This window comes from Caretta caretta, chromosome 3, assembly GCF_965140235.1.
Source record: "Caretta caretta isolate rCarCar2 chromosome 3, rCarCar1.hap1, whole genome shotgun sequence".
Taxonomy (NCBI): Eukaryota; Metazoa; Chordata; order Testudines; family Cheloniidae; genus Caretta; species Caretta caretta.
The window spans coordinates 153,312,502-153,327,313 of NC_134208.1; the positions used below are offsets into that span (position 1 = coordinate 153,312,502).

The following is a 14,812-nucleotide window of genomic DNA, read 5'->3' on the forward strand; positions in this document are numbered from 1 at the left end:
CTCCTTTGGGTGGGAGACAGGTAGAAGATACACTCTCTGAACAGATCAGCCAGGCAGTGTAGGGCATGTGGGGTGGAGCAAGGTGCAGCCAGACAGACAGCAGAACAGTGGGAGGTGCAGAGAGGTGACATCTAATAGCTGAAGCTATTTTGACTCATTCACAGCTGTTCTAACACTGCAAACCTTTTTAAAAAAGCAGAAACAATCCTTTTGTAGGAACATAATCTTCCCAGAGACCACTGTTCAATTTACTTCCGCTCTCCAACTGCGGAGATCTTGTAATTAAATGGCAAGAGTCCAGAGGACTTTCAATAGCAGCTTGGCCAGTGGACTGGTAAGGTCTGAAAATAGGCACGAAGCACAAGTGTCTGCTTACGTAAAGTGGCCCATTAGCCCTGTTTGGGTACATCTACTTTGCAATTTAAAAAACCCCCACCACACTGAGTCTCAGATCCGGGGTCAGTTGAGTCAGGCTCCCAGGGCTCAGGATGCAGGGCTAAAATTTGCAGTGTTGACATCTGGGCTCAGGCTGGAGCCCAGGCTCGGAAACTTGGTGAGGGGTGTGGGTCTCCGAGCCCAGGCTCCAACCCCAGCTTCTACACAGCAATTTTTAGCCTTGCAGCCTGTGCCCAACTGACCTAGGCCAGCTGCAACTGTGTCACGGGTCTTTTATTGCAGTGTGGACATACCCTTAGTTACCAGTACTTCTACTGTCGGTCGTCCATTTTCAGCAGGCAGAAGGAAATCTATGCCTGCTTCTGTCTGAAGTTTGCTTACTACACTAAAAAGGATGCCAGATTCAGTTTGAACAACTGAACAGTATCAGGTGTCAATATAGGACCCTGGCCCTCTCTGTCTGCATTTGCCAGTAGGAAAAACTGATAACTACAGACACATCAACACACAGCCATGCTCTCAGCTCAGACCCTATACATGATTCATCCATGGTAACTACTAAGAAGGCTTCCAGATGAGCAGGCAGTGGAATAAATCTACCTTTAACTCCCAGGGGGTAGTGCAGACAGACCACAGCGTGCGTCTACCAGTTCTGTGAAGCCTTGTTGACATTAGGGAGTGCTACACCAGGCCTGCACCTAGCAGAGAGAGATGAACCACCATTAGCTTTGGTGGTAATTTCTGGTAAAAAAAATTCCCTAATGTAGACAAAGTATAAGAAAGAGCACACAGCTACATTTATAGACTTTTAACCTGTGCTCATCCCTCAACTAACTTTGTGGTTTTTTTACATCCTTTAGTTGCTTCACATATTTTCAGATAACTAGCAACCTTTGCCTATTATAAATGTGAAAGTGGCACTCTCTTCAAGGACACAGTCCCAATGTACAGCAAAACCTGCCAAGAGCAACCATTCATGGGAATTTGCAGAAGTGGATGCTTGTAAGAGGTGGTCTCTCTTCAAAAGGTATGGTATTGCCACCCTTACTTCTCTGCTGCTGATGGCAGCACTGCTTTCTGAGCTGTGTGCCTTGCCAGCAGCCGCTGTTCTCCGGCCGCCCAGTTCTGAAGGCAGAGCGGAGAGCGGTGGCTGGGCACCCAGCTCTGAAGGGAGTAAGAAAATGCCACTGGTTGCAGATGACAGATGGCCGCTCGTCACAGTTTTTTCAGTTAAATTATAGGGGGGCAAGTTCCATGGCCTCTGCAAGTACTCACTTGTGACGGGTGGTCTCTCTTCAGAGGTGGTCGCTAAGCAGGTTTTACTGTAGTTTTATAAAATCTTTTAGCTGTTTAAACATACTTTTTGAAACTGAAATCAAGATCTGCTTCCTTAATTGAATTTTTCTTCAGTTGCATAAAATGGTTTGTTATTGTAATGTTGCTTGAGCGCTAGAAGCTGCTTGTAATTTAAAAGCAAATGCATTGATGCTTTTGCTTTTTCTACAAACTAAAAATAAAACAGAAGTCCTAGTTATTGTCATGACACTCTCTCATTATAACCTTAGAATCTGTAAAAAAATCTCCACCAGAAGCATGCAAAAGCTGGTGTAACACAAGGTTATAAAAGATTGACAACTTTAAAGTGAATGAAGAGAGGAAAGCTTACTACCCAGGGCTTTCCCCAGTGAAAGTATGACTCCATCTGTTCCTCTCCCTCTGCCCAAGTGATGCAAACAGAGATTCGCCACTAACTCATGTCATCTGGATCTGCAGACTCATGTCGATATGGTCCCTTTAAAAGTATTCTTGGAAATAATGAACAATCTTTGCTTGGTGTGTAGCAGACAGGCTTCTGTAAAAGAGATCATGTTTTCATCCTGACTGCTAGAACTTCCTATTTATTAGCTTGTTGTCATATCCTTATACTGGGATACAGTTTAGGGGACTGGTAATGGGAGGAGTCATAAGAACGGCCATAGTTGGTCAGACCCAAATGCCCATCTAGCCCAGTATCCTGTCTTCTGACAGTGGCCATTGCCAGGTGCCTCAGAGGGAATAAACAGAACGGGTAATCATCAAGTGATCCATCCTTAGCTATCTACGTTTCCAGGTCAATCCAACCTAAGCTGGTGCCGACAGCAAGTTCCCACTAATGGTTATTCACAGACACGTGAGATGAGCTTGGTAGTTCTCGTTCCAGTTTCTAGTGGAACTGTTGTCTACATTACCAAAAACAAAAAAACCCACACCTCTTCAGTTGGCACTCACTGGCATTATCAATAGCCTCAGTAGAAAGGCCAAGGATTAAATGGTTATGGGCCCTGAACTATTTTCATCCCACCTGAAAGGTCAGCTGAGGCACACTGATAGGGGGGAGCCTGCTCTGCTACTGACTGTACTGCTACCTGATCTGTGAACAAAGGACTTCAGACTCCTGGGCTGTCAATCTGACACTTTATATTACCACTAAGATGTTTAGAAGATCACACTGAATAGTTAAAAAAAATATAACAGTTATTCCTGTAACTCTCCGTGACAGGGTGTCAAGCCTCCGGATGCGTCAATCAGATTGTGCTTTCTAGAGTAATTTTTCCACAAATATAAAAAAATTTAAAAAGTTATCACCAGAAATATTAACACCCATTAGGAATATCGCAAGATGGCCTAGTGCAGGGGTTCTCAAAGTTCATTGCACCACGACCCCCTTCTGACAACAAAAATTACTACATGACCCCAGGAGCAGGGACTGAAGCCTGAGCCTGCCTGAACCCCGCCATCCTGGTGGGGGTGCCAAAACCTGAGCCCCACCCCCCAGGTGGAGTGGGAGCAAAGCCAAAGCTCAAGGGGTTCAGCCCCAGGCAGGGGGCCAGTAACCTGAGCCCTGCCACCCAGGCCTGAAGCCCTCAGACATTCTTCACTTTCCAGAGACTATGAAGATTTAACAGAGTTCTCTGAGAGACTAACGAAAAACGATCAAGTGTTTGTCTTGACAAATCACTAAATAGGCATTTGTAGAGGATTTTGCTGGGGGTGAAAAAACAAGCATGACTGGTCTAAAAAAAAAGCCATCCAAACCCAGAGGGAGTGAGGCTACGGAGCAGCATAGGGGCAGGGCTTGCAAAATCATGCTGCATGTGAGGGGCAGTGCTTGGCCTAAGGAAAAAAAAAAAAAAAGCCCAGAGAAAAAGTGGCCCCCAAGTTAAGTGTAAAACCCCATGGGCTACAAGTAAATAAAAATTGCCACCGGGTCCTTAAAAAGTAAGCCCAAATATTGCTTAATTGGAACTACTTAGGTAACCCCATAGTGGGCCTGTGTAAGATACAGCAGGCCACAGTGCTGCTTGCTACAGCCTCACCCGACACATCCCTCCCACAACACTCCTCTTCATTCCTCATGCAAAAAGCAAAGGAAGACCACAGATCTGCAACATGTATTGTTTCAGAGTAACAGCCGTGTTAGTCTGTATTCGCAAAAAGAAAAGGAGTACTTGTGGCACCTTAGAGACTAACCAATTTATTTGAGCATGAGCTTTCGTGAGCTACAGCTCACTTCATCGGATACATACCGTGGAAACTGCAGCAGACTTTATATACACACAGAGAATATGAAACAATACCTCCTCCCACCCCACTGTCCTGCTGGTAATAGCTTATCTAAAGTGATCATCAAGTTGGGCCATTTCCAGCACAAATCCAGGTTTTCTCACTCTCCACCCCCCCACACACAAACTCACTCTCCTGCTGGTGATAGCCCATCCAAAGTGACAAAGAGAGTGACAAAGAGAGTGAGTTTGTGTGTGTGGGGGGGTGGAGGGTGAGAAAACCTGGATTTGTGCTGGAAATGGCCCAACTTGATGATCACTTTAGATAAGCTATTACCAGCAGGACAGTGGGGTGGGAGGAGGTATTGTTTCATGATCTCTGTGTGTATATAATGTCTGCTGCAGTTTCCACGGTATGCATCCGATGAAATGAGCTGTAGCTCACGAAAGCTCATGCTCAAATAAATTGGTTAGTCTCTAAGGTGCCACAAGTACTCCTTAACATGTATTGTGTGTAACATCTCATTCCGGTGCCACAAGTGGGTAGTATTCGGGGGATAATTCCTCCTTCATTTAGGTGGATGGCAGAAAGGAGCCTCATATTCAAACCCTACCGAGGGGCATGCCAAGTGGCAAACGTGATCATATTTAGAATATCTGCATAATCTACAGTGAGCAGCATCTGATTTTGGTGACCAATCTGAGTGCTTATTTTGTGGAAGGAACTTGGAAAGAATATCCCTCCTGCCATTTGACCCCCAGAAGGGAGAGAGAAGAAAGGGGGATACAGAACCCCATTTTACATGGAATAACTAACATTGATTGGCTGCTTAAGTTACAGGGGGATTCAGATGACATTTTAGACCACAATACAACTGCCACCACCATACACATAGAAGTCACAGGTCTACCCACCAGATATCCCAAGTGCTCCTCCCTTCTTGCAAGCCAAAAAAGAAAAAAAAAAAAAGGTGATTGACAATATTCTGCTTTGAAACCTGCAAAGTAGCATTCAAAAGAGCAAGGTATTCTAGATTGAGCAATTTTAAAAATGCAGTCTCTAGGATGGCAATTTTAGACTTAAAGCTCTGCTTGTAGTCACATAATTTAACAAGTCTACTATGTGACCCATCGAAAACCAAACAACCATTTTTCTAACTTATTGAGCCAATTTTACTGACAGATAAGTTGTTTACTGTCAGTTTGATTTCTTGTAAAAAAGTATTAAATTCACCGTCAGTTTAAAAATATTACTGACTTCCAGTAATCCAGAAAGCAGCACCAGAACCTAGTCCCAGTCTGTTTTTTGCTCGTTAAGGGGCTGCCATGTGAGAGAGTGTAACCAATAAATCACGTAAAACTTGTGATTATTCTGTATGTCAAGTCCTATTTTTGCAGACGTGTGCCAGACACTTACACTCTGCATGTTTCTGTTGTGCCCTTCCACCCCAGTTTGGCACCAAGGAGGTGGAATTAATTTTCGAGGCATCTAACAAATTGGGAGCAGCCTAGTTAGGACAATGTTTTTGCTGAGGAAATTCAGTTTCAAGACAGCTGTGCAAAGTAAACAAACAGCCTTCTACTAGGAAGTCCACATGACCTCTTGGGTTACATCCAGTTGATCATCAGATGGCCAATTTCAACAAAGATGGCCACTTCTGGCATTTACAGATAATGTGCTTTTGAATAGTGTACAGTATACCCAGAACGGAAAAACATTTTTGCTGAATGACTTGTTCACTACAAAATGGATAAAGGAGATGAAATTTCACTATTACTAAACAAGAGAATAATACACTGTAATTAAGAGATAAGTATTAGTATTACACTTGAGACAAAAAACAGCCTGTAATAGGGGGAGAGGAGATGTTATTGCTTAAAGTTAACACATAGAGGTTGAACATTTTAAAATGCACAGAATTCCGTACTCGTAACATGGTAGATTATAAATACTGAAAGAATTAAAAAAAAACTAATTTACTTTTCACCACATATGCCATTTAACTATCTGTTTTTTTTTTCTCTCATCCTGGACAAGTGAAAAACTATTCAGGTTTCACTATTATTTTCAGTCAATTTCAGTTCCAATGCTAGGATATTATAGTTGCAATTACTCCAGAGGAATATTTAAACAGAAACCAGAAAATGTTTAATGAAACCAAATGTAAAGTAGTAGTACATTACTAAACACAACACTTAAGTCTGGAGCTTAAACTGTGTGACATTATTTCCAGTTATAAAAGGTTACCTGTAGAGCAGTTTTAAAAAGTCACCCTTTAAACACAGACCTCCCCGTTGAATAAACTCACACTTATGATAATAGAGAACATTATTCTTAGATATTTCCGCAATTTTTTAAAAAAATAGTTAAGATTAGAGGGATACAGTTTTCACCTTCGTTCCCAGCTGTGAACTGCCATGTGGCACTGTTGTCCCCTATTAGCCAGCTGCCACATTCCAGTCCAGATGTGGTTACATTTCACTGGTGAGTGCAAGGATTTCTGTACACAATATTTCTGTAAAGCACTTTAGGATCTCTCAAAGAGGAAAAAAAGTGCTATCTAAAACCAAGATCATCAGTGTTCAAACAGTAGTTGCCTGTCTCAGTCAAGGAGACAGAAAAGGCACAACATGAGCTCCTTTAACAGATTTTTTTTAAAATTATCTACAGTCCACCCATTTTTTTCTTCCTTCTAGATAGCTACTTTGAGGGGAAAGTTGACTGTGCAACTCAGCTTTCCAAGAAAGTAAGATTTAGCAGCCTGCAGCTCACCATGATAGGCATTTTCACAAGGCTACCTCCTCCATACAGATGCCCAAGGTCTCCGGGCACTTTCTGTAAGAGCAAATGGTTGTGCCAATATCTTGTTTAAAAGCCCTTACCTCCCTGCTGCTCAGCTGTTGACCCCCCCCCCCCCACACACACACACACACTTCGCCCCAGAGGTGGCCTTTTGTCAGTGTTAATTGCTATGTAAAGTATGACCCCCCCCCCTTCCCCAAAACTAGGTAACCCCTAGCCTCCAAAACACCCTTTTCCTTGGCACCCTCCCCCTAGATAACTACTGCCCCACTCTCCTCTATGCATATAATCCCCAGGGGCTGGCACCCACCTGATCCTCAAATCCAGTCACCCTCTGGCCCCCTCTCCCTAGCTAACTCCCACCCCACCAGCCCCCCCTTTAACTCCCTCCTCCCCAGCTGCCCCCCACAACCTCCCTACTGAGCCAGACACCTGCCCGCCTACATGGCTCCCCCGTTGCAAGGAGCCACGCCGCCCCGGGGCTCCCATGAACCCCCCGGGCTGCTGCCCGCCACTCACCTGAGCCGGGGCGGGGGCAGCCACAAGCGCTTGCTGCTGCTGCTGCTGCTGCCGCCGCCGCACAGGAGCCCCGGAGCTGCAGCCCCTGCCCAGCCGGGCATGGAGGGGCCCCCGCAGGAGACACCCGCGAACCCCCCGCGCCGCTGCCATAGGCCCTGACTGAGCCCGGCCCGCTCGGATCCGCTACCTGCGGGCGGGCTCACGCTGCTTCTGCCCCGGACAGCAGCCGACGCTGTCGGCCTGAGTGACGTGGGGGGGGAGGCCCCCCCAACCAGCCAATCGCAATGCGGGGACGGCCGAGGTCGCCGTGCCGCATGCTGGGAGTTGTAGTTCCTGAGCCGCTTCGGGGGCGCAGGTGGTGCCAGGCTGAAAGAAGTAAAAACAAAAAAAACCACTTTTTCTTTTTTTTTTTTTTTTGTAGTCTTAGATTTTCAGGTTTTTTCTGCCTTGTGTTTCCTGGAAGACTCAGAACACCTGAAGAACTGGCAGGGATTTTGATATCAGAAATACCACCGCAAAATGGACAATAGGATTGTTATTCGGACTGTTCAAAAGTTTGTTTTTGCTAATTCCTGGTTAGCTCAAGTATATGAGAAACATTTGCAAGAAAAGATATTTTTGTTCAAAGTCTTCAAAAGGACTGAGAAATCTCCCAGTCCATTTCTCTGGGTCCTCCAAGGAGTTCTCTAGCAAAAACAGGGAAAACAAAACTTTACAGACTCAGTACTTCTAAATTTAAAAAAATAATTAAAAAAATCCTTTAATGGTGGAGACTGATAGGTAATCATGCTTCCATTTTGCTTTATAAAGCACACGTTTGCTCCAATTGATGGCAATATGCTAGTTCAGTTGATGGTAATATGCTGGTACCTTTCATTCCGACTTTTGTTTTTCTTGAAAATAATATTGCACCACAGACATTTTGTATATATGCAAAAATTGAACAGTAGGTCTCTACCAACTGTGGTCCAAATCCTGTTTTCAGTTATCAAAAGCTTAAACCCCTACCATTTGAGCTAAAAAGGCAACACATTTAGTTATGATTAAGCAGCTGGCTGTTACAGTCACTGTTCAATTAAGCAAACAAATATTTTCAATAATAAAGACAATGACAGGTTTCAGAGTAGCAGCCGTGTTAGTCTGTATTCGCAAAAAGAAAAGGAGTACTTGTGGCACCTTAGAGACTAACCAATTTATTTGAGCATAAGCTTTTGTGAGCTACAGCTCACTTCATCGGATGCATTCAGTGGAAAATACAGTGGGGAGATTTATATACATAGAGAACATGAAACAATGGGTGTTACCATACACACTGTAACCAGAGTGATCACTTAAGATGAGCTATTACCAGCAGGAGAGCCGGGGGGCGGGACCTTTTGTAGTGATAATCAAGCTGGGCCATTTCCAGCAGTTGACAAAAACTCTGAGGAACAGTGGGGGGTGGTGGTGGGAAATAAACATGGGGAAATGCTTACAGACAGCCCCCCAACCTGAAGCAAATACTCACCTGCAACCACACACCACACAACAGAACTACTAACCCAGGAACCTATCCTTGCAACAAAGCCTGTTGCCAACTGTGTCCACATATCTATTCAGGGGACACCATCATAGGGCCTTATCACATCAGCCACACTATCAGAGGCTCGTTCACCTACACATCTACCAATGTGATATATGCCATCATGTGCCAGCAATGCCCCTCTGCCATGTACATTGGTCAAACTGGACAGTCTCTACATGAAAGAATAAATGGACACAAATCAGACGTCGAGAATTATAACATTCAAAAACCAGTCAGAGAACACTTCAATCTCTCTGGTCACTCGATTACAGACCTAGAAGTTGCAATTCTTCAACAAAAAACTTCAAAAACAGACTCCAACGAGAGACTCCTGAATAGGAATTAATTTGCAAACTGGATACAATTAACTTAGGCTTGAATAGAGACTGGGAGTGGATGGGTCATTACACAAAGTAAAACTATTTCCCCATGTTTATTTCCCCCCACTACCCCCCACTGTTCCTCAGACGTTCTTGTCAACTGCTGGAAATGGCCCACCTTGATTATCACTACAAAAGGTCTCCCCCCTATTCCCCCCCTCCTGCTGGTAATAGCTCACCTTAAGTGATCACTCTGGTTACAGTGTGTATGGTAACACCCATTGTTTCATGTTCTCTATGTATATAAATCTCCCCACTGTATTTTCCACTGAATGCATCCGATGAAGTGAGCTGTAGCTCATGAAAGCTTATGCTCAAATAAATTGGTTAGTCTCTAAGGTGCCACAAGTACTCCTTTTCTTTTTAATAAAGATAATGTTCAATTAAAACATAAACTGTTTGGTGTTGTGTGCAACTGCAGAAAGGTAAATGAGCAAGTTATGGCTTGCCTAATCACCAGCAGTTTTGTGAATTCTTTCCATGGTGCCTCTACTTTCCTCTCCCTTATGGTGGCTATTCCCCTACAGCCAATGGTTTGATTTTTAACTTAACTACAAACACCTCCGCATGTGCTAAACTGTACTGTATCCATAGTCCCATTGATTTTGATGGGATTGTGCATGTTAGAAAAGTTAAGCATATGTATTAATGTTTGCATGATTAAGGCCGTAGGCCTTGTCTACATGGGAAAGTATTTCTTGTTCTACAAGTATACTCTTCCTACATAAGTGTGTCTTTTTTCAGTCTAGCTTAAACTCCTTCCCAAGCAACCTTCAAACAAAAAGAAAAAAAGCCCTTCTTATACTGGAACAAAAGTGTTCGCAAGTGAGTTATACCAGTACAAATATATTAGCTCAAAAATCACACCTTAGCTTATACCAAATAGACTTTTCTGGCTTGCCAGGGCCTCAGACAGATTGTTTTCCTTGTGACTCTCAATGGCTTTCTGAATTCCCAGTGCTCAGTAAGGAATTGAAGGTGTGAGGTTTGCATCTTCATTCCATGATGCTGTGTTATGTTGTGCCCTCACATTGTAACCACAAGTTATGATGTCTTGATACAATATCACGTCACTGCAAGGCATGATATTGATCCATTTACTGCAGGATGAATAGCCAATCCTTAACATTCAGGACAGTTGCCTTATTTCAACAGATGGGAATCCTTGTAGAAATTTTTCTATATCGCCAGGCTTTCAGTTATATGAACGGCTGTGTAGTGTGTGTGACTTATCTCCTGCATCTACTTGTTCTAAAGCCTTGAACCCAAGGAATGTGATTCTTGTTTCAGTTCTGACCTACATGGAGTCTGATGGATTACCCCCTTTTTATTTAGTTATTTCTTTTGTTTTGAGTTTTGGCTGAATTCTTATTTAACCCATTAACCACACAGCAGAACTCAGCCAAGCGATTTCTGGTTGCACATTCACAGATGAATTACACACTCTTGGTACGCTGAGACATTTTGCACTTTGCCATCCAGATAAATCAATGTGTTAGCCAAGATGTATTACAACCGACATGAACATTTGAAGGGCAGAATCCATGGATCAACGTACTTTATAAGCCCTTACGAGAAAATACAAGAATAAAAAAAAAAGATTGGCTGGTCCTGGTCCTATCTGTTATCTTTTTCCATACAAATGAGTAAACAAAATTCTTTAAATCCAAGTGTTTTTATTTGAGTAAGAGAACAACAAAATAAGAACAAATACAAAGTCTCCAGAAGAGAGGACAGTGTTTGTGTACATCTGGCAGTCAGCATTATGTTCCGAGTACAGAATGGCTGCTGAATTCTGCACACTGGAAGAGTGCTTAGAAATCAAATGTGGACAACAAAAACATTGCAGTGTCACAGTTTAATAACACCCCACTTTGGTGTCTCTGGATCTAAAACAGCATCGGATAAAGTTCAAATGGCAAAGAAATGGGTGACTCATATTCATGGAGATGCAGCTGTGTTGCTTTCCTGCCAGTTGTCCCCTTTACAAATTCAGCTTCTGGTTTTTGATTTGTTTGTTTTCTCCACCAAGCATAATGCCTGGACTCCAGCAACACCTAAAGCATCTGGAGCCTGTCTGTCCAGCTTCTACATGCTACAGGAGACCACAGCAGTTAGAGATGGAACAGACTCTCTGACTGTTGAGTCTATTTCCCTGCAAGGGTGGAACATAGTAGAGGACATATCAGATACTAAACTGGACCTGTAACCTGCCAGCAACTTCAACAATCCCTTAAAGAAACAGGGGCACTTTATTAGCGATTCAGTATCAAACACTGGCTCATATGTAAAATATGACTGGGTTACTTATGACATTTCTCTGTTATACATGGATTTCATAGCATTCTTCACTGCAAAGCACACCACAGAGTTACTGTTCTGATCTACGCTACAGGTGCAGTAGAGTTAATTGGCATCAGCATAGGAAGTACTAAAGAACTGATACTGCATGGTCTTTTGTAATTATAGTTTGCTTCCTCCACTCGAGAAAGGTGTGATAGCCTCTCTGGGGGACTTTCTTTTGTAGCAGACACAGGGATAATGTCCTCTGTTCTCGAAGTACTGCCATAGGGAGTCACAAAAGCACATTTCAGCAAAGGACATGGATGGGGCAGGATTTTGCAAGACCCACCCATTATCTTCCCTTGGAGCTCGGGTGGGGGAAAGCTCATAGCCTTCTTCCCCTCCCCCTTGTCTCCTCTGCTCCTGCCCTTTATTCCTGTGTTGTTTCCCTGCTGAGCTCCTCTTTGGGCCTGAATCTCCTCTCACTTACACCAGGGTAAACCAGCTGCACTCAGAGTTATGTATAAAGCCAATGTAAATGAGAAAGAAACAGGCTCTGATTGCAATAACCATTGAATGTCAGTGAATCTGACTACCATCCCACACTCTGAAATGGAAACTACCTTTGCTTTTGCCCATCTTTATAAGTGGGAATGAGACAGAGGGTGAGAGACAACGGAAAGGAGAGAAACGGGGGAGACAAAACAAGGCCAGGAACTTTCCTACCTGGACTAGGCTTCTCATTTATGCAGAACCATTTCCTTCTTTTCCAGGTTATCTCCCTGGAAAGGGCATGAGAAGGCCCCTTCCTCACCGATAAGACAATGATGCATATAGGGTCCCAGTTCAGAGCTATCTGCACCTTTGACTTCTCTCAGTCTCACTGAGTGCATCTCCTCCAGGTGACAAGCCCTGTGCCTTCACTTCTCTGGGGGTGGAATTCCATGATTCTCCAACTCTTTAGGGGCGGGTGGCTGAGGTGCAGCATCCCATGTACCAACAGTGATTGCTCAGCAGGCCCAACTGAATTTGGGTGTCCTGCAAGACTTCCTTTCAGGAACACAGAGGCATACAACTGATTTTTTTCAAAGTGCAAAGCCATACAGTCTGTGTCTTTCTCTCCCCTGAGCTCCAGGGTTCAGTTTTATCCACTCCAAAGTTCTTTGCTGTAGTTTCCTGCCTGGATATCCCCCGTTTTGTACCAAGTCAGTGGTGTTAAACTCAGCATGGTCAGAGGTCAATTTCAAAGGGATTGACACCTGTTTTCTCCTTTTCTATATCCACAAATGGGGAATATCAAGAGTTATTGTCCACTTTCTGGCCGATCCACTGTCTCCGTCTGTTGGACTTAACTCCATGGAATTATAGTCGCAACCACACAACAATCAAATTAACAGCCGGAGGTACCATATTTTATAGAATATTACAGACAGCTTCCGCATTCTTCATCTAGGGATGATAGTGTAAGTAAATTATAATGCCCCTCCCTCACACCCAACATCACAATGCCTCCGCAGACCATCCTGGCTTTTCTCCAGGTGTGCAAGAATTGGACATGTCCAAGGTATGAATAAAGTCTTATCTACACCGCAAATTGTAACTGTGTTGTAACTGACTTGTAGTAGGAAGAGAGCCTGAAACATAAGCCCTTGTATCAGAGGCCTGGTATGAAGCAGGACCTGCTCACAGAATCCAGCAAGAACAGGCCTGATATTGCAAAAACACACATTCCTAAGAAGTGCTAAGGACAGAGTACTCATGCAAACATCCCGATTATCAAGTGGTACCAGAACACCCCAATATCAGGGATGGTACAAAAACATTTTCCAAGAATTACAGATATACACTGACCCCTCCTAAAAGATAAGGTCAGGATGACAGTACATAATAAGAATGTTTTAATAGAACCAGCACATATAAGGTGATAATTAGCCATGTTAGGGGGTAGTGACTAACTATGTCAGAGGCAGTACTAACTTGTTTATATCAGGGTATAAAAAGGTATCTCAGAAGAACTCTCTTTGTCCAGCCGAGGGGGGAATGGAAAGTCCTGCCATTCACTAGGCTGAATCCATTGTCAGGAGCATACATGTCTTAGTATCCTTGTAGAGTCTGCCAGGTGCTATTACTGTGCTTTGTCAACAATAAACATGGCCTGGTGCCTTCATATCTTAACGGATCTTGTGGTCATTGGGTGGTTTGCTCGAGGTCTGCTGTGCCGGCTGACTGCGCAGAGCTGGGGCAGCACACAGGGAGAACACACACATGCAGCCAAACATCTAACCACATGACTCACCACATTGATTGCATTTATAGGTAGGATCTTAGTATAGGAAAGCAGGGGTTTGTTTGTGTGTGCTTTCCTTGTTTAGGGGTATTTCAGTGAAACAAGATCACCTTTCAACATATCTGTTAAAGCACTTGCAGTTCCCCTCTCAGGGCAGGTGAAATTGTAACAAATACCAAATCCAGAAAGTTATTCAGTATTCAAAGTATTAAAAAAGTTGCAAAAGGAAAAAGAACCAAAAAATCAGGGCATTCCCATGGGCTGCTGGCAGCTTTGGTTTTTGCAGAAATTTATAGTAAAAGGGCAGATTTTTGCAGATACCAAAAGACACTTCTGAATTTCAGCATTCCACATCCTGTTCCATCTTGCTCACTCCAGCTTCAGTTTTAATAACTCACAAAAAGGAACTGTGATCAGCGCAGTCAAATATTGCTGATTTTGGGCAATCAGGTCTTGCAAAAGAATGCTAACCAGGAGCTTTTTGCCAGTTGACTCTATGCTATTTCTCTGCTCATCCTGTCACCCTTCTTCTGACAAGTTTCTGAGCGATACTTCCAAACACGGTGGGCAAACTATAATGTCTAGTTAAAGTTCTTTGTGTTTCCAATCAGGGGCTCAATTCTTTACTCTTTTGCACCTTGTGCAGGCTCAAAGACCAATGCAAAATGGGTCTCAGTCACTGCCATTCTAAAGTGATAGCATTTTACATCTTCTTTGCATTCACTTTTCACAAATATAGCAAATGACTAAATACACTGCATGGTCACGGAGAATCAGGCCTCAAGACATTAGAGACAGAGTCATGTCTGAGGGTATGTCTATACTGCAATGTTAGCCCAGGGTTAGTGGGACTCGAGTCAACTGACCCATGTTCAGGGATCATGGCCTTGAGCATCTACATTGTAGTTAAACCCTAAATTAAAATTTTTTTTTAACCTGTGCTCAACCTAGGGCTCTGGTGTCCACACTGCAATGAGCAGCCCTGAGTCAAAGTAACCATATCCCATGGTCCCTAGCATCCCCCGCCCCGAAATGCGG

At 43.6% G+C, this 14,812-nt stretch overlaps 1 protein-coding gene across 7 annotated transcripts in view; it reads right to left on the reverse strand.

The window, feature by feature from the left end:
- Positions 1 to 7,487, reverse strand: part of MOCS1 (molybdenum cofactor synthesis 1) — a 49,721-nt gene extending 42,234 nt beyond the window's left edge. For 3 of the 7 annotated variants that reach the window (XM_075127034.1, XM_075127036.1, XM_075127035.1), the window contains exon 1: positions 7,261 to 7,486. In XM_075127034.1, coding sequence (XP_074983135.1) covers positions 7,261 to 7,410 — 150 coding nt within the window. In that variant the 5' untranslated portion in view covers positions 7,411 to 7,486. Of the gene's footprint in view, positions 1 to 996; positions 1,095 to 6,711; positions 6,735 to 7,260 lie in introns of those variants that run through there. The other 4 variants (XM_075127032.1, XM_048843459.2, XM_048843461.2 and 1 more) reach the window with 3 other exon arrangements.
- Positions 7,488 to 14,812: the final 7,325 nt, after the last annotated feature.